At 34.8% G+C, this 19,606-nt stretch overlaps 1 protein-coding gene across 1 annotated transcript; it reads right to left on the bottom strand.

Annotated features, from left to right (window-relative positions):
- Window positions 1-751: 751 nt before the first annotated feature.
- Window positions 752-18,900, bottom strand: arg (arginase). Its single transcript, XM_069830802.1, has 6 exons — window positions 17,834-18,900; window positions 17,524-17,596; window positions 14,061-14,164; window positions 7,763-8,028; window positions 5,216-5,454; window positions 752-1,032 (listed from the first exon to the last, which is right to left on the bottom strand). Exons 1-6 carry the CDS (start codon window positions 17,948-17,950, stop codon window positions 773-775), a joined length of 1,059 nt encoding a protein of 352 aa, XP_069686903.1. The 5' UTR covers window positions 17,951-18,900; the 3' UTR covers window positions 752-772.
- Between the last annotated feature and the right edge of the window lie 706 nt (window positions 18,901-19,606).

The following is a 19,606-nucleotide window of genomic DNA, read 5'->3' as shown; positions in this document are numbered from 1 at the left end:
GTGTGTCTGTATATTTCATATTGTTCAGAACATACATAAGTAAAATAGATAAGTTAAATAATAAATTTAGTAAATGTAAATAAATAAAGAAAATAAATTAATTAAGTATATTAAATAAATAAATAAATAAATAAAAGTAATTAATTAAATAAATTATGGATTTATTAATTTGTCCTACAGAATAATCTCTGTAATGTTGACATTTAATATGTGAGGAGGAAAATTAATTGTCAATATTACAGAGATTATTCTGTAGGACAAATTAATAAATCCATAATATTCTCAACTATTTGACACAACTCTTCATCACACGAACGCACCCACACAACAGGCAGCGAAGTTGAGATGATGCCGAGACACAGAAGGCTCTGAGGATGGTGTCAAGTAGCACCGAAACAGCTGTAAGCCGCACATTCTTACATAATTAACACGAGTAAGATCGCCATTAAATCAATTATTTAGAAAAAAACTGATAGCATTTTCATACTCAGCTTCAAAAACTACATAAGAAACAATGTTTCATTTGCAATAATAAATTTCATGCATACCCGTGAGTGTCCACATAAGAAAGGTTTCACTGTATATATAGAGAATGTTGAATCTGTTAATTATTTTACTTTTACTTACCAAATGTATTGCTACTAGTAGTTTGTCTTCCACTGAATTTGTATTCAGTAATTAAGATTAGCTGAACAGTGAACATGAGGATGATTTTCACTTTCAGCCGGATTAAAATTAAAAGAATACAAAATATTTTCTCACATCACATATTTTATTGATTCATATTCGTAGATGAAGCAGTATGAAATGTTTGTTGAGGAAGATCTTTAACATTTTCTGGTGATTGTCCTCTCCTGCTATATCCAGAGGCGGCCCTAATTATATGTTTGGCAGCTTCTAGCGTTATCTTAACATCAGTTGGGGAGCCCAATTTTGGATTCACTTCTACAATATCCACTGCAGACAAGCGATTTGTTCTGTATGCTTCCTCCATTACCTGAATGCCTTCTCGTAATGTTAAGCCTCCCCGCACTGTTAAAATAAACAGAAATTCTCAATAGTCAGCAAGAAAGTAAATATTTACAGAATGTTCATAAAATTAGGAATAAGATAGGAAATGAATACTGTAGTCATTGTTTAGTCAACTCTCCAAAGAGAGGTCTGAACTACACAAGTGATGTGGCATCACTTATAAGGCAACTAGGCGAGGAGATAATGGTGTAATATGGACAGTTTCTTTCCCCTTCCATTGCATACATCGCTGATTAGCTACACTAATCAGATTTCAGATGCATACGAACAATTCTGTTATTAAAATAAATACAAAAATAATTCAATAAATACAGTAGAACCTCTATTATCCGTGGTAATGAAGGGGGTGGTCTGAACGGTTAATTGAAAAATATCGGATAATTTGTACCATAAAATATTTTCGTAAATTAAGTGAATAATAACTGCATTCCTTAATTTCCTCTGTGCTCTTGTATTTAACACGCTAGGTAGTGAATCAGAAGTTCGCTCATTCAAGTCTGATTGTCAATGACGAGTTTTTAAGGAGCAAGGAAGCTCCTTGTAATGCTGTCAGCGGAAAAATAGGAAAAATGCAAGTCTTGTGTTGTAGATTTACATGCTTTACACACTTTATTGTTGATTTTTATTAAATCGCGCACAGTTGTAACACCAATCTCGTATTCTGATGCGAGATGAGTCGTCAAGGTTTGTAATAATACTCTAGAAAAAATACGTACTGGTACTAATATAACATATAATAGTACTTCATGCATATGAAGAAGATAGACTATATATGTGTCGGTAGCAAAAAAAAAAAAGAGCGAGAGAAAGATAGTCGGATAATCCGGTAATCGGTTAATAGAGTGACGGATAATTGGGGTTCTACTGTAAAATGAATTAATAAAATAAGCAAAATAGATAAGTTAAATAATACATTTAGTAAATGTAAATAAATAAAGTAAATTAATTAAGTATATTAAATAAATAAATAAAAGTAATTAATTAAATAAAGACAAACCTACATCATCACTGACAATTTTTCAGAAATCTAATCTTAAAATGCGAGCTTTCTCTGCACCCTGGTATGCACAACATAAATGGAAATATGACAATGTGGTGCGAAAGAAACTTTTCTGTTGGCCGTGCTTGTTGCTGTCTAAACAAGAAAGAACAGTATGTCTACTGAAGACAGCAATTCAACGACGTGAAAAATATTTCCAGGGAAATTTCAACACATACGTACTTCTTTAGCTGAGCGTAATATGCATTGCTTGATCATATTCAATCAGTGAAGCAGACTCACAGTGTAGCAACTTATTTAGTGACTAGTGGATATTATTTTTCGTTAATAATAATAGGCATAATAATGATACCGACAATCTTCCACTCACAATGGAGGTACGCCGTTTAGCCATTCCGCAGTATGAAAAGCTGAGACGAATGCCATTAAACTCCTATTGGATCAGCTACGAAAATCTCCCTAGACGGCTAAAGACACAACCAGGCTTCATTCAACATGTTCATCAAATAAGAAGAAACTAGAAACTATGTCCCTTCTGATGTTAAGGAAGATCTCACTCTATTAGAGTGGCCTTTAGATGCACGAACCATTACAATAAGGCTTGACCTTGGGAAGAATCTGACGAAAGCAGATGCTTGCATTCCAGAACTAAAGGCTATACCATTGCAGGTTCTTAATGACTGGTATCCTGAGTCCAGATGGCTGCGGATCTTCACTGATGGCTCTTTGTACGAGAGCAAGGAATGTGCTGGGGCTGGAAACTACAGTAAAGCCTTTAGTTTCTATCAGTCGCACTTCGATGGCGAATTGGAGGCCATAAACCTTGTCTTAAAGCAATTGCTTGGAAGACCGACTTGCGACAGTCTTGTCATTCTCTGTGACTCTCAGTCTGCCATTTTGGCAGTGGCATCTCTCCCTCATCCTGTATCATCAAGAGTTGTCGAGATCAGAAAATCCCTTGCCTCACTCAAAGCATTAGAAGTCGTCGTTGTCCTCCAGTGGATACCTTCGCATGTTGGTATTTCAGGGAATGAGATTGTGGACTCCCTAGCAAAAAAAAGAGACTGAAATATTGTTACGGACGACCTCCCAACTTTCGTATCACAACTTGAAATGATTAGTTGACCGCTCATTTAAGAATGAGTTTCCCTCAGATCTTCAAATAAAGAGTGATGGCAAGAAATGGCTGGTCTTGTTGAAAGTCAGAGATACTTCCTGATCATCCCCGTAAAGAGACTGTAGCTGCCATAAGGATTGCCACAGAACACGACTGCCTGGCGGAATATTTATATAAACTGGGTATTTTACCATCACCTCAGTGTGTCATTTGTAATGAGGAAAGTTCTATTATGAATTGGGAACATTTAAATGTTTATAAAAAACTTGTAAATTTTAAATCCTCTATGGGGACTTTGTACTGGTCTGCCAGAAACCAAATAATGTTGAGTCAATCTGGTTGAGCATTAAATAAATAAATAAATAAATAAATAAATAAATAAATAATAATAATAATAATAATAATAATAATAATAATAGGCTAATATTGATATTAATAGTATAACAATAAGAATTAATATCTTGAATAATACACATTCTCTCTGGAAGGTACCGTACGGTACTTAAACTACTTACATCAGGCCTCACAGAGAATTTCGGTCACCGCCTGCTATTTAAGAGTAACTACTGCCATATTGCTATTTTGCGGAATTGAGTAAGTGAAATTATTTCAACTCCCAAGTAGATCAGGGTCTCTGCTAGTTGTGTGATATCTTGTTTGAAGAAACTGAGAAGTTTAAATATCTTGGAACAGTAATGACAAGTAACAATAACGAATTAATTGTAGTACAGAGTCGAATCACTGCAGCCAATAAGGCCTATTTTGTATTAAGCTGAATATTGAAATCTAACTGTGTGCACAAGGAAACAAAACTTAAATATTAGAAGTATTCTCTGTTATGTAAGCGAAACTTGGACATTATCTAAGAAGACAGAAGCTAAACTAGGTATATTTGAGCACATAATAATCAGGAGAATTTTTGGACCAGTGCAAGAAAATATGTTGTTGCTGTTTTCTAATGCCAGGCGTTTGACAATAAAGTCATTTGACCTCTTGCACTCCAATATTTTTCAAAGATATTATCATGGTCAGCCACTGAAGCACAGATTTTGAGGTGTTCCGAATCCATTTCTTGGTTTGAGTTGCACAATGGGATTGTGTTATCAATTTTGTTTGTTGAAGTCTAAGTATGTAGATTTAATAAATCTTTTCACAGAGTAATACGTAGATTTAGTAACAGGCCTGTAAGCAGCAGTGCAAGAAAATATGCAATGGAGAATACGTTATAATAACGAGCTATATAGAATGAATTTAAATACTATTATAGTCACAATCATGCCATGGTATGAAAGAAAAATTTCACAACCTCGAGCGGGAATCGATGGACGTGTATACGTCACCAAACATCGTAAGATGAAGATTACATCTATATAGAAGTTTCGATATTGTTACTTTCATCAAATTAAGGAGGCTTGAATGGGCCGGACATGTCTATCGGATGGAAGGGAACAGAATACCAAAGAAGATCTTAGAAGGGAAAATACATGGTAAAAGACCAATTGGAAGACCCAAAAATAGGTGGATAGATGCTGTAACGATAGATTCTCAGAACTATCTCGGAACAACTGCCTGGAGAAAATTAACACAAGACAGGGACAGTTGGAGGAAGAAAACTGAGGAGGCTAAGGCTCGACTTTGAGCTGTGAAGCAGTAGCAGCAGCAGCAGCAGCAGGAGTTGCTCATCATTCGAGCTCGTACAGAATATTGTAGATCACTCTGCACATATATGATTATTTCGTAATTGTTTAACAATTGCTATTAAGAATTACCGTTTGGATAGAATTTAATTTAGAAATCTTCTCACTATTCGTGAGCTCCCACAAGGGACAAAGAGTACTTAATTGTATAAATGTTTACAAGTTCAGTGAACCATTAATTTTGTTTTGACAATGAAACTCCTACAAGTACATAGCTGCAAATACAGTATAAATATAGAATTCAGGAGTTCCTTTATGACAAAATCTGCTAAGTTACTGTACTATCCTGCCAGGATGCAGAACATCTATTACTTATCTGGAGTGTCATATGAAAAAGAACGAAATAAAATGAAGATGATATACTCCTACCTGGAGTGCCTGTGCTAGGAGCTTCCAAAGCATCCAAACTGTCAATATCAAAACTGACATGAAGAGATAAATCATTATTCGGGTCAATTCTTCTCAGAGCCATGTTTGTTACTTCAATAATTCCATATCTCTCTATATCTTCCATTCCAAACGCTGTTATTGCAAATTTATCAATGATCAATCTCTCATAAGCATCAATATCCCTGAGGCCAATGTATGCAATATTTCGTATCGACAATCTGCAAAAGAAATGCAAGTATTTTTAGTAAAAAAAAAAACTCATGTCTGTCTCTGTGATGTGAGATACTTCATTGTAATGTTATTGCATGTTGATATACAGACATTATTATATTTCTGCGGTATTGTTTAAATAATGCTATATACAAACATAGGCGGAGAGAGAACTGTTTCCTTGGGAGGGGGGGGGGGGCAAAGCAAAACCATAGAATCCTCATATTACGGGGTTATGGGGACATTATTTATCTCCTCCCCCCATTATAGCTTAACTGTGGTACAGTATATCGGTATATGATCATTTAATAAACGTATTTTCGGGGGCATGTTTCTTACAGTATTACATATATATCCGCGATGTTTCGGACCGAGTTGTATAGGGCTTGAGCTGTAGGTCTAATACAAATTATAATACAGCATAACTTAAAACAATCTCCCTCTTTTTGTCTCTCGTACAGAAACACATGCATTTATCAATAAAACTACGTAACAGTGCTAACAGAAACTTTTTTATATGAAGCTTATGTTCCTCAAGTTATCATATTAAATGTAAACCTTATTTTAATTAATCTCGTCTTTAAGTTTACACATTATACCGGGATCACTTTTCTTTTTCCTGCATTGTTGTGCACTATGTTATTCATATTTCTCCAAGTGGCGGCCTGAACATCTGCAGACTTCTAACACATAAGTACAGGCTGTTACAAAAGAAAAATTACAATGCTTCCATTCCTCAAATGAGGCATAGAAATTCTTATACAGTCAGAAGTTTAGAATAAATATTATAGTCTAGACACATGATCTGAAGACATTAATTCGTCAATTTAAAAGCACAGAAACTTAATCATAAACAAAAGCACAAAAGGTCTTTTGAATTCAATATTTTTTAACGTTAACAGAAAAAAAGAAAGAGTTGAGACAAGTTTGGGGGGGGGGCATTACCCCCCCATCCCCCCCATAACTCCGCCTATGATACAGAATATTCGGAAAATGCTAGCCAAGAAGCATAAGTAGGTGTGTGATTTTTCGGTATTAACAATATACGAGAAATGTGTTAAAAATGTATTTTTATACTGCAAATCCCTTAATGAAGGTCCAAAATTAAGTGAAATATTTTTGCAGATTTTAGCGAAATTGATGGAAATTCATGAAATTACTTCGTAATCACAATATTTTCAACAAAAAACAAGGTTTTAAGGAGAATTTGCGCGAAAAATGACTCTTTCTTCCAAATAAAACGTGAAAATTTTCGTTACAAAATATACATTAACATTTCCACATATTTGATCGTCCAGCATTACTTGCGTGTGACATCTGATAACGATGTACGAAGTTTCAGGGACTACTTCCAGGGAGCAGCACAAGCAGGCAATGGTTATTTCTCTTTCCTGCAACAACTACCTTCGTGAGATCAAGAAGGCAATGCCGTCATTCCCTCACAGCCAAATGAAATTGAATTATGAATTGAATTAATGATGCAAACAATTTTCTGTTAGTTTCAAAGGGATTGTTTCAATAATAACAATTTAAAAAATGTTATTTTATTATTTTTTAATTTTCTTTAGGGTGTGAAATATGCGCGAAATTGCTTATTTTTTTTTTACGAAATCTTCAAACACTATTTGACTCCACACTACACAACACAAACGCGCCTCCAAAAAACAAAATGAATACATTGGAAAACACAAGGGCCTCATCAGTTCTGAAGACGACTCCCAAGTCGAAACTAGTCAACTAGGTACATATAAACTTAGTTCAATGTTAACAGTGAAAGTAATCACCACATATTATAATCCTAAGTGATATAGTGTTAAAAGTTGTGTAATCAAGATGAATAATAAGAAAATAATGATAATGATAGTCTATCATCATCTCCAACCTTTAAGGATTGAGGCCTTTGCTCCCTTCTGTCTCATTCCTGTAAAATTATGTACGCGTATTGGACATTTAAATGTAGTGGTCTCCTCCATTATGTATTGTGGTTAGCATGGTCCATGGCCACTATAGATGTTTCATTATATCTCTGCCAGTCAGTGACCGTTAAATTTTAAGTGGCTTATCTTACTCGTGGGCATCAGCGTATTAAAAGCATACAATCTATTTGCTATCCCATTTCCTCTCTCACCGTAAACTGTGACGTTGCAAAGAGGTAGACCATCAGTGACGTCATCGTTGAAATTCGGAACATCGTAATGCCATCAGATTGCTCAGCGCTGACATTCAGAATACGCTCAGAGGTAAAATAAAAGATCTGTACTTAAGGTAACATAGAACAAACTGAAAATAAGGAAAACAAACTCATGTTCTACGTACCTTGGTTTCTGCCAGTCCATGCCTGGTATATATGGCCAGTAATCAGACAATTCTTTCGCCAGCAGTGCTACAGGCATCCCATGAACATTCCCAGTTGGAGAAGTTGCATTGGTATTCAGATCGGCGTGCGCATCTACCCACAATAGACCAAGATTTCCTTTTGCTTTCACGTGACCATCTATAGTTCCGATGCTAATTGAATGGTCCCCTCCTATAGTTAGACACATCCGACCTTCACCTAAGATTCGAATTACACTGTCTGATACCTGAAACAATTTGTTACACTATTTTATAAGGAACAAAAGGTGAACATACAATAATTTATATTAATATCAGGGGCAATTTCTCTGGGCATGCTATGTTGCTGCGCAAGCCCAATATTTTCGTAGAATGTGTATTTCTCAAAATGGCGTTACGTACATTAAAATTTATTTTGATTTTTGGAATACTGTATAGGCGTATTATTATCCGCAGGTTGCTCACCGCAACGCCTGCCCACATGCTGTATGTATGTATGTATGTATTTTATTTCGTCCTAATGATCATACAGGATGATGTTGGACACGTCAAATTAATACTAAAAACAGTTCTAAAACTAATACACATTTACAAAATAATGCTAATATATATAACATGGTGTATTTTACTGACAAATGATTGAGCACTACCACTAAAATTGTCAAATCTTCGCACAATAAACCTAGAATGAATAATTATCTATGAAACCTTTATCATCTACTATTAATAAATATGTACGTACAACTCAACATTTAATAACTGTAAATACTAACATTCAAGATATTCTTGTACTGAATAAAAACAACCATCCATAAGAAATTTCTTTAATTCTTTTTTGAATTTAACATCAGCATTTAAGTGTTTAATTGACCCGGGTAATTTATTATAAAGAAGTCTGCTGTTATAGGAAAAACTTTTTTCAAAAAGAGAACTTTTGTGTCCAAACAGGTGCAAATTAGACCTTCTTCTTGTACAGTGATTGTGAATTTGTTCATTTCTGGTAAATTTTTGGAGTTGTTTATGGACGCAAATCAAAATCTCGTATATATAAATGCATGGTACAGTGAGAATGTTTAGAGTTTTGAAATAAGATCTACAGCTTGTGTTGGTGGGGAGATTTAACATAATTCTTATGACTTTCTTTTGAATTTGGAATATTGTGTCCGAACTGCAAAATTTCAGCTGGGAAGTATTTGATCACCCTGCACATAATCCTGATTTAGTACCTAGTGATTACCATCTTTTCTTGCATATGAAGAAGTGGCTTGCATCACAGCGCTTTGACGATGACGAAGAGTTGCAGTTCAGCAGGGTAGCTTGGCTTCAGGCACAGGCGGGAGACTTTTATATCTTCAGTATTCAAAATATCGTTAAACACTATGATAAGTGGAACTGTTGTTATCATATGTTTCGTCTACTACTTCGGTAGACATCATCAGTAGTGTGGCATACGGGAATACAAAGATCTCCTTAGAATGCCGAGAATGACTGGGACTGTGACTGAATGAATGAATGAATGAATGAAGAGAGGGAAATGGGAGGAGAAACTTTAAAGGTACGCGAAAACGCGTTCTTTGCAAGGGAGTTGGGGCTGTGAAAACTGAATATGTGAGCTCCTATCCTGTGAATGGTTGGGTAACAATGGCTGCGCTCTTGTACAAGTACAGCACGCCGCACCGTGAACTTAACCCGAGCTAATGTATGGATGATATGTGAATTAATGATGGCGAAATGAGTCCAAGGTCCAACACCCAAAATTACCCAACAATTCTGCTTCAATTGGTAACATGTCCCAACCAGGATTTTAACCTGGGCCCGCTCGTTTCATGGCCAGACGTGCTAACCATTATTTCACAACGGTGGACCAATTTTACATTTACTTTATCTGTTTATCTAAAGAAGCAAGATATATTAAATGTAAATTCTAATTATTATTTTATTTAATCTCGTCTTTAAGTTTACACATTATACCAGGATCACTTGTATTTTTTCTGCATTGTTGTGCAGTATGTTATTCATATTTCTCCAAGTGGCTGCTTGAACACCTGTAGCAGGGGCGTATTTTGCGGACTACCGGGGCTACCGGTGGTAGCCCAAGGAAATTACAAAAGAAAAAGTTTATAATATAACATAATGTAATAATTTTGTATTACCGTATTAGTTTTACCACAGTAATTAAAATTAAAGTAATTGTTAGATTTATATGCGCTCTCTGCTCTCGAAAAGAAACAAGTTGTCAAGGCGGCATCACTGGAGAAACCGCTGCTACGAAGGGTAGCCTGTGACCGTTCTGCTCACGTCGCACAACTGCCCGTCCCCCCGCTCCCTCCTGTTTCCATCGTGCACTGTAGGCGGGTGAGTTGCCGCTCTCGTGATCGGTTTCTTGGAAGGCGCGAAGCAACAATATGCTTAGTACGCTAGCTCATTAATGTGATTGTGTTCTTGCAGTGCAGTATTTTAAATTTGTGATTTGTTCGAGTGTCTAAGAGTTATATTAATTGTGAATTATTAAGTTTTTAATTTCCCAATTAAGTGATATTGTGAAAAATATGGCAGAACAAGTTTCTGGAGAGGTTTGTGTTGAAAATGACTGTGTAATAGAAGGTTTATTAAAAGTGCCTTTTAACCGTCGTACATACAACGAGAAAGTTGAAATTGTGAAAATGGAAAGACCAACTCCTGAGTTAAATTTGTCCATGGACGTAAAAGAAAAACAGCGTGAGTACACACGCCATTTCACTTCAACATCATATGGTAAGTGGAATTGGTTGTGTGGTAGTTCTAAACTGTCTAAACTATTTTGCTGGTCATGTTTGTTATTTAGCCGCGAAACTAATGTGTGGTCAAAAGAGGGGTTTTCTAATATGAACTCCCTTCGAACAGCAGTCCTAAAACACGACAAATCAAAAGCTCATATTTATAGTAGCATGAACTTTGCAAACTTTGGGAAGACAAGAATTGACTTACAGCTAGATAAGCAAAAAGTTCTACACATCAACCAACACAATGCTCTTGTGAAAACAAATCGGGAGATTTTATTGCGTCTTATTAACGCAGTCTGCTTTCTAGGAAAACAAGAATTGGCTTTTCGGGGTCATAATGAGAGTGTGGAATCAGACAATAGAGGAAATTATATTAAATATTTAAGTTCCTTAAGTGAATTTGACCATTTACTGGCCAATCATCTTGAGAGTTCAACAGTATTCCGTGGTACTTCTCCCGCAATTCAGAATGACTTAATATTTGCTATAAGTGGGTTATGATAAAGAACATAAAATCTGAAATAGAAGAAGCACCTTTTGTGGCCATTGTTATTGATGAAACAAGTGACTGCTCTAATCAGAGTCAATTGTCCACTGTTTTAAGATACGTCGACAGTACTGCCAATGTTCAAGAACGGTTTATAGGATTCACAAATGTCAGTTCGGGCAAAACTGCTGCTGCTTTGTTTCAGCATGTGGAAGGTGTTATAGCAGAATACAATGTCGGCAATAAGTTAATTGCACAGACATACGATGATGCTTCAGTTATGGCGGGAAATATTAATGGCTTAAAAACAAAAGTTCAAGAAAAGTATCCTCAAGCACTATTTGTCCATTGTTACAGCCATGTTCTCAATTTAGTTTTGCAACAAACTACTTTATCCATTCCAGAATGCCGCATTTTTTTCAAAACACTGTCGGGTTTAGCTGCATTTTTCTCATCATCTCCTAAAAGATCAGAAAAACTCAAGGAATTTATGAAAAAGAAACTCCCAAAAATAGCACCAACTAGATGGAATTTTACATCTCGGCTTGTAAATACAGTAAAGGAATACAGAGAACAACTGACTGCTTTCTTTGAAAATATCATTTGTAATGACTCTGAAGAAAACTGGGATGATGATGTAATTGTGCAGGCTCAAGGATATTTGTATTTTTTTTTCACACAGTTTCAGAATATATTTCTTCTTCAAGTCTATGCTAGAGTGTTCGCACATACAGATGTGCTCTACAATATTCTTCAGACAAAAAGTCTAGACATAGCATACTGCTTGCAAGAGGTATCAAAGTTAAAACATACTAGATCCGAGTTCAGACGTAGTGGGTTTCCGTCCATATGGAGTAATATGGAAAATGAAAATTCTTCAGACAATACAATGGAACCACCATTAAAGCGAAGAAAAGGAGATGATGAATTGAAATACAGGCAGCTGTACTACAGCATACTAGATCGTATGCACATGGAAATTGCTGACAGATTTTCTGATTATGGAAAGCTTCAGTTCACACATCTTCTAGATTCTCAAAAATTTTCTGCTTATACAGAAAACTTCCCGAATGAGGCACTAAACAAATTATTTCAGTCCTATAACAGTCACTTTGATCAAGTACGTTTGAAAAATGAATTAAGTGTAATATATTCAGCAGAAGTCTTTGATTTTTCGAACAAACCTATCCATGAAATATTATCTGCCATATATGAAAACCAGCTGAACCAGGTTATTCCTGAAGTCCTTAAATTGGCAACATTAATTGTGACAATACCAGCTACGTCAGCATTGGTAGAAAGAACATTTTCTGCGTTGAAGAGAATAAAATCCTACTGTAGATCAACTCATACACAAGAACGTTTATCCGGCTTGGCACTGATGTCAATTGAAAAGTCATTTCTACAGAAACTTCAAAAGCGGCCCAACTATAATTTCAATGACGAAGTCATCAAAGTATTTTCGTCCCAATCAAGACGTCTGGAATTCACATATAAATAGGTAAGGAATTTTATTATAGGGTTTTTAAAATATATTTTGTGTAATAATAGGGTCAGTGGTAGCCCAGACCCTTAAACCAGTATATGCCACTGACCTGTAGAGTTCTAACACATAAGTACAGGCTGTTACAAAAAACATTATAGTGATTCCATTCCTCAAATGAGGTATAGAAATTCTTATACATTCAGAAATTTAAAATAAATATAGTCCAGACACATGGTCTGAAGACAGTTCGTCAATTTAAGCACAGAAACTTAGTCATAAACAAAAGCAAGAAAAATATTTTAAATTCAATATTTTCTAAAGTTAATAGAAAAAAAAAAAGAGTTCGGCCGAGTTTGGGGGGACAGTGCCGCCCATCCCCCCCCCCCCCCATAACTCCGCCAGAAAATTATTCATTTTTTAAATTAGTTTCATCAACGATGCCTAATAAAAAATGTGCCAGAAATGTACTGCATAAGCAGTAGGTTGAAGGACACGCGATTTTAATAACTAATGGTGTCTCAACATTCTTATGTATAACAGAAAACCCATCAATAATAGTAAAATACTTGAAATAAAATTATTTTTTTCTTAATATTAGCAGTGCATATTTCGTTACTTTTATTGCATATATCCTGCGTTTTAAGTGTATACATGCATGCATATTTTGCTGTTCTTCAGTGCATATGAATCCGCCCCCTAGTGATAATAATAGTGAGGGGAAACAAGAGAACCTGTTACCTAGATGGGAAATGAACCCAGGTAACTTCACTCACTTCTCTGGATAGCTTCTCACAACCCACCGATAAAATTAAAATTTAACCAGATTAATAATTACTTAAAAAAATTAATAAAATAATTACGTAATTGCAGGGTACACATTGACGGGGGGGGATTTCCCCCCTGTTAGAAAGTTATCCCCCTCTCATAAATTCATATTAACATCCCTGCCAAGGATAATTTCTATCCCCCTCACAAAATATAATTGTTTTAATACGTATATAAAGTAAGCAAAGAAAATAATACTGATGTATTATCATCATCGGCAAGTTGATAACAATCAATAACTTAGGAATTACACATCTTATCTTAAGCCTGCTCATGGACATATTATTATTATTGTTATTATTATTATGATCAAGATGCAAGACAAACAACTCAGTGCGACCCATTGAGCCGTAAAAGTGTGCTCCAGTTGTGATACAGTGGTGAGTTTATTCATTACTCTATTATTCTAACTTCCAATATTTACATTTCATCACAGTATGTCAACAACAGCAATAATAATAGCAATAATAATAATAATAATAATAATAATAGGCTAATAATAATAATAATAATAATAATAATAATAATAATAATAATAATACGGTAATAACAATAATAATTTTATATATGGCATTCTTTATTTAGGATTCCATCCCCCTTCATCAGAAATCTTAATTCGCGCCCTGCGTAAATGTCATATAACCATTATAAAAGCGAAAAGTTACTTAACTGTGTCACAGATTAAAATGAAAAACCAATAGCTATTTTATTGTAGGCTACCTCCTTTTGACAGGCTGCGATATGTCCCAGGGCCATCATGTTCTCAACTTGCACTCCTTCTATTTGCTGATATGCAACGTCTCCAAAGTCCTTCACATCACAACCTATAAGAAAATTGTCAGATACAGAAACTTTTACAATTTATATTTCTGCTGCTGCTACTACTACTTGATTGTTTAGTCAACTGTCCGAAGACAGGTCTGAACCTCACAAGTAATGCCAGGCACCACTTATGAGGCAACTAGACCAGGAGATAATGGGTTAGGATGGCCGGTTCCTTTCCCCCATACTACTACCGGTATTATTATTTATTATTATTATTATTATTATTATTATTATTATTATTTCTACCATTGATAATCACATCTGTGGGCATATCATAGTGATAATACGACACTGCTAATTTTTTCTGTGCCTTACATGAAGTAATCGCACCCTTAACATAGGGCACAGTCACGTAAGTTTGTCTGATAATTTAGTTTATACATGTCGAACGGTATGCTGGTAATATTGTTATGGACATTGCCGGGAAATAATTTTTATGTGGTAGGTAGCCTACCTATGTTTCCTTATGAAATGCGTTTGGTACGACTAAATAAATAACAGGTAGAATCTCATTCTTGCGTAATTTATTGGTTGCTACTTAAATTCAATTATATTTTAGCGTAATAAAGTATCTATTTATCGTCATTTGAATGACAGTCGATGATGTTTAGGTAAAAGGGCTTAACCTCCAGTTTTTAAAATGTGACTTTTTTGCTGTAATTATTGCAATTAGTTAAAATATTAAGAGGGATGAAGTTACAGGAGAATGGAGAAAATTACACAATGCAAAACTGCACGCACTGTATTCTTCACCGGACATAATTAGGAACATTAAATCCAGACGTTTCAGATGGGCAGGGCATGTAGAACGTATGGGCGAATCCAGAAATATATAGAGTGTTAGGGTACGTACACGTTGGAGCAACGATAAACGATAAGAGAAATGATCTAGCGACGCTTTGGTATTATCAAAGAATCAAGTGTTCGCTTCCCGCGACCTCGTTGCTCCGATATGAACATTTTGTTTTATCAGCAGAAGATATTCTATGCATCCACTTAATGAAAGAAGATATATAGGAAATATCAGCTGCTAAGTTCAAATACGTAACTTAAATACATACAAAATTCAACCCGTTTCTCATCCCGAAGATAGTATAAATTCGTTGTGTTGTGATTGGTTCTTGTGATCACATAACATATGACGAATAAATACACAACTGATCAATTTGTCAATATCTACAGTAATTAATTTAATAAGCCGAAATAATAATAAATCGATTAATATTCGGATATATTGATAACCACCGGTATTTATACAGGTTAATATTATCTTAATCAGAGATCATATGAACGACAAGAGCGAAGAAAATGGAACTTTGGTTTTTCGTCGCTTTTATCGTGCATCTTCGCTTTTATCGTTACTCCAATATGCACACCTCAATGACAATGCATGCTTCAATTCTCTCTGATATAGCATCGCTGCTTCTTTTATCGTTTATCGTCGCTCCAACGTGTACGTACCCTTAGTTGGAAGGCCGGAGGGAAAAAGACCTTTGGAGAGGGCGAGACGTAGATGGGAGGGTAATATTAAAATGGATTTGAGGGAGGTGGGATATGATGATAGAGACTGGATTAATCTTGCACAGGATAGGGACCGAGGCGCGCTTACGCCAATAAATTAGTATTAAATTAGTATTAAATGATTAGTATTAAATTGTAACAAAACTAACATAATTCAATTTAAATCCTGTCCAAATTCAACGTCGCAAATTTCTAGCGCAATAATTAACAATAGATCCCTATTAGAAACAACAACAACCAAATTTCTTGGCTTAAAAATCGATAATGTGTCAAATTGGAAAAAGTCATATTAAAGAAATTATCCCCAAACTAAATTCAGCTTGTTTTGCTATTAGATCTATGCAAAAGATAGTAAATATCAATACCTTAAAAACAATATACTTTGCATACTTCCACTCGGTAATGAGTTTTGGAATAATATTCTGGGGAAATTCCACAGATAGTAACAATACATTTCTATTACAGAAAAAAGTAATTAGAATAATAGTAGATACGAAATCTAGGAAGTCGTGTAGGACTATTTTCAAAAAAACTACAAATAATGCCCATGGCTTGTCAGTATATCTTTTCATTAATAGTCTTCCTCGTATGTAATCGTGAAAACTTTGTAACTAATTCAACAGTTCATAGCATAAATACACGTCAAAAAAATGACTTTCATACTCCATCGGCAAGTCTATCGTGCTATCAAAAAGGAGTGCGTTATATGACAGTAAACATTTTTAATAGCCTCCCTATCGATATAAAAAATGAAACTCAAAACATAAAATTATTTAGGGCCAAATTAAAGAAGTACCTAATTTCTCACGCCTTCTATTCTGTAGGTGAATTCATGACATTCAATAACACTTCATGAAATTGATACTAAAACTATGTGTTGTACTAGTAGACTATATTGTAAATCTCGTCTGTATATATTTCATCTAGACTGTGACTATAAATTAAGATTTTATAATAGTATTAAGTTTTTTGACTTGTTCCATATTCTAGCTGTAAGCATGTATGAATACCATGGAATGTTAATAAATACAATACAATACAATACAATACGTGAGGGGGCAATGAACCTCCAGATTCCTTAAAAGCCATAAGTAGGTAAGTTGAAATATTTAATTACAAAACGTAAAGATATGTTTTTTTTTTTTGGCAATTATGTTTGCATTTCTTCATATAAAGTAACTAATAATAATGTGTTAAAATTTATTATAGCCGTTTCTGAAATATTTTTCTTTTGCGGGATAAGTCCTTTTTGCCTGAACACCATCGATTTATGTTGGTTTCTAACTATGCATTCCTGTGTGACGACAATGCATCGTTTGACAGCGACAACAATATGAGTTGGCCAACACTGCTAATTATTATGGCCAGTATTTTTATCGACAATGTCTCCTCCTACCTCCGAAAAGAAAATATTCAATTCTCACTCTGCATTTCCTTACAAAAACAGTAGGCTACACAAAAATAAATTAGATTACGTACTGGTATTTACAGTATTTTTTCGTGCAATAAATCACACTAAATATTATTATTATTATTATTATTATTATTATTATTATTATTATTATTATTATTATTATTATTCACATCTGTGGGCATATTACAGTGGCACTGCTTATTTTTTCTTATGGATACGCAGTTTAGTTTAGAATGTCGAAAGTTAAGTCGCTGGTACTATTATGGACATTGCCGGGCCAGCTGAGCCCAATAATTTTTGTGTGGTATGTTTCTTCTTTATGAAACGCGTTTGGGACTACTAATAAATAATGAAAAGCCTACAATCACTTCCATAAAATCAAAGTAGCCTATATTTAGGTCTTCTATATTCAGTAAGACTTACCCATGTCTTTCAAATTTTTTATCAGTCCCATGTTTCTGAAAGCTTCTGGTCCGGACCCTACGCCGCTTTTCAACTGAAAAATAACAGCAATGACTGTAAAATGTATTTAAGATAATGCAATCTAACTTAATTTCATGTTGTTTCACCGGTACAATATTAATATATTAAGATATTTTTACGATATTCTGTTGTTAAAGGTCAAATGAAATTTTTTTTCTGTTCACACTTATGAGCGTGCGCGCGCACGTGTGTAGAAAAATAGTACGTATATTATCAATACAGATATAATACAAAGGCTTAGTTAACTTACCTGCCCTTTTTCAAAAGGAACTCCCAGAATACCAACTTTACTGTGATTTTTCCTTATATCTACAAAACTATTTCTTATAATTCTACTCAGAAATCTTACGGTTGGATACGTTAACATGATGCACAATTTAAAATCCTACAATGAAGTACTATCGAAACTTTGTACAATGTTTATTGGTTGAGATCTTTCAAGTCCGTCAGATTACTGATTTAGAACTTCTGTGAGAATACAGGCAGGCTTCTGCAACGAAAATATTATGAACAGTCCCTACTATCGCATTAATGCTTTCTCAGAGGTTACTTCTTACGTAAACAATCGGTGGCCTGTCTTTCATATTCCTAAAGCGTGAACTTTAACCTTATTTCAGCTGATAAACGTACCATATGCGAAGAGTTATCGCTACTAAAATGTACAGTAATATGACAAATCTTCTAAGATTTGTTTAAAGGATTCAAAGTTCAGAATATTTCCGTATTTTTGTACGCGCATACGGAAGAAGGTATAGGGATGAGCATAAGGAGGATTGCTGGTAGAGCGCTTTAATATACGCGAGACAACACACGACTACGTTAAGGGCCATATTTAAGATTCTTGCTGCCCTGGTCTATGCCTTGCCTAAAATGGCATTCCCTTATTTATACAGCGTGGCTCGAAAGTTAGTTTCCCTTCTACTTCTATAAACATAATAATGTTAATAACGGAGGACATTTTGAGTACTGGTCTGGTACAAATGTATGTGATAAATTGTGTAAGAGGAAATTTGACTTTTGCGCCACTCTACATTATGAATAACTAAAAAAAAAAAAATATACGTAACAAAAATACATAGGAAAATTAAGAGATAAATTAAAAGAAGTAACTTAGCGTAAATATTGCAATTAAAATTATTTGCTTCTTTCATTGTGAATAATGGTTCTATACTAATGCTTCATTTATAAATTACCTTTGACTGAGGTTTTGGCTGATACGTAGCTTACATTATTTTATTATCAGGCAGTACATCTCACTTGACGATATGTAGGCTACATATCTGAAGTCTGCTTAATGTAATATTATGTTACTAGTCAGTGATGCATACAACAGAGGGGGGGGGGGAAGAAACTGGTCTCACTATCCCATTCTGGCTTAGTCTCATGAGTGATGCCTTATTGGTGTCATGAGGTTCAAACCTGTCTTCGGACAGTTGACTAAACAATAATTTGTCAATATCGACCCTTGCTGAAGTAGCTTCCTTCATGTTTCCTTATCTACAGAAACAATGAATTCCCAATATTTTCCAGCACATATTGACTCGTGTAATGTAGGGAAGTGAAGTTAATTCTAACACAACACAAACAATAAAAATTGCTGAATTTCTATATTAACAATGGGAAAAGGAAATAAGAAAACAGTATAAAATGTTAGGCTATTTTTATATGTACTAAAAGAAATCATTAATAATGTGGAACAAGAATGAATTCTGGATTATGCAATCGAACTAAATATTAATTCATCCTTACGTTACTCTAATTATGAAGATGAACTTAGTAGTACAGCATAGGCGGAGAGAGAACCGACCGTTTCCTTGGGGGGGGGGGGGGAGTAAAACCATAGGATCCAGATATAACGAGATTATGGGGGACATCATTACCTCCTCCCCCCCCCATTATAGCTACACCTTGGTACAGTATATCGGAATATGATCATTTAATAAAGGTATTGTATAATAAAGTAAAATTGTAACATATACAGACAATTTTACCTTTTTTTCCCCCTCGTGTACAGAGGAGGAAC

The sequence above is a fragment of the Periplaneta americana genome, chromosome 7, assembly GCF_040183065.1.
Source record: "Periplaneta americana isolate PAMFEO1 chromosome 7, P.americana_PAMFEO1_priV1, whole genome shotgun sequence".
Classification (NCBI taxonomy): Eukaryota; Metazoa; Arthropoda; class Insecta; order Blattodea; family Blattidae; genus Periplaneta; species Periplaneta americana.
The sequence above is the reverse complement of the archived record's forward strand: the minus strand, read 5'-3'. Positions and strand labels throughout refer to the sequence as shown.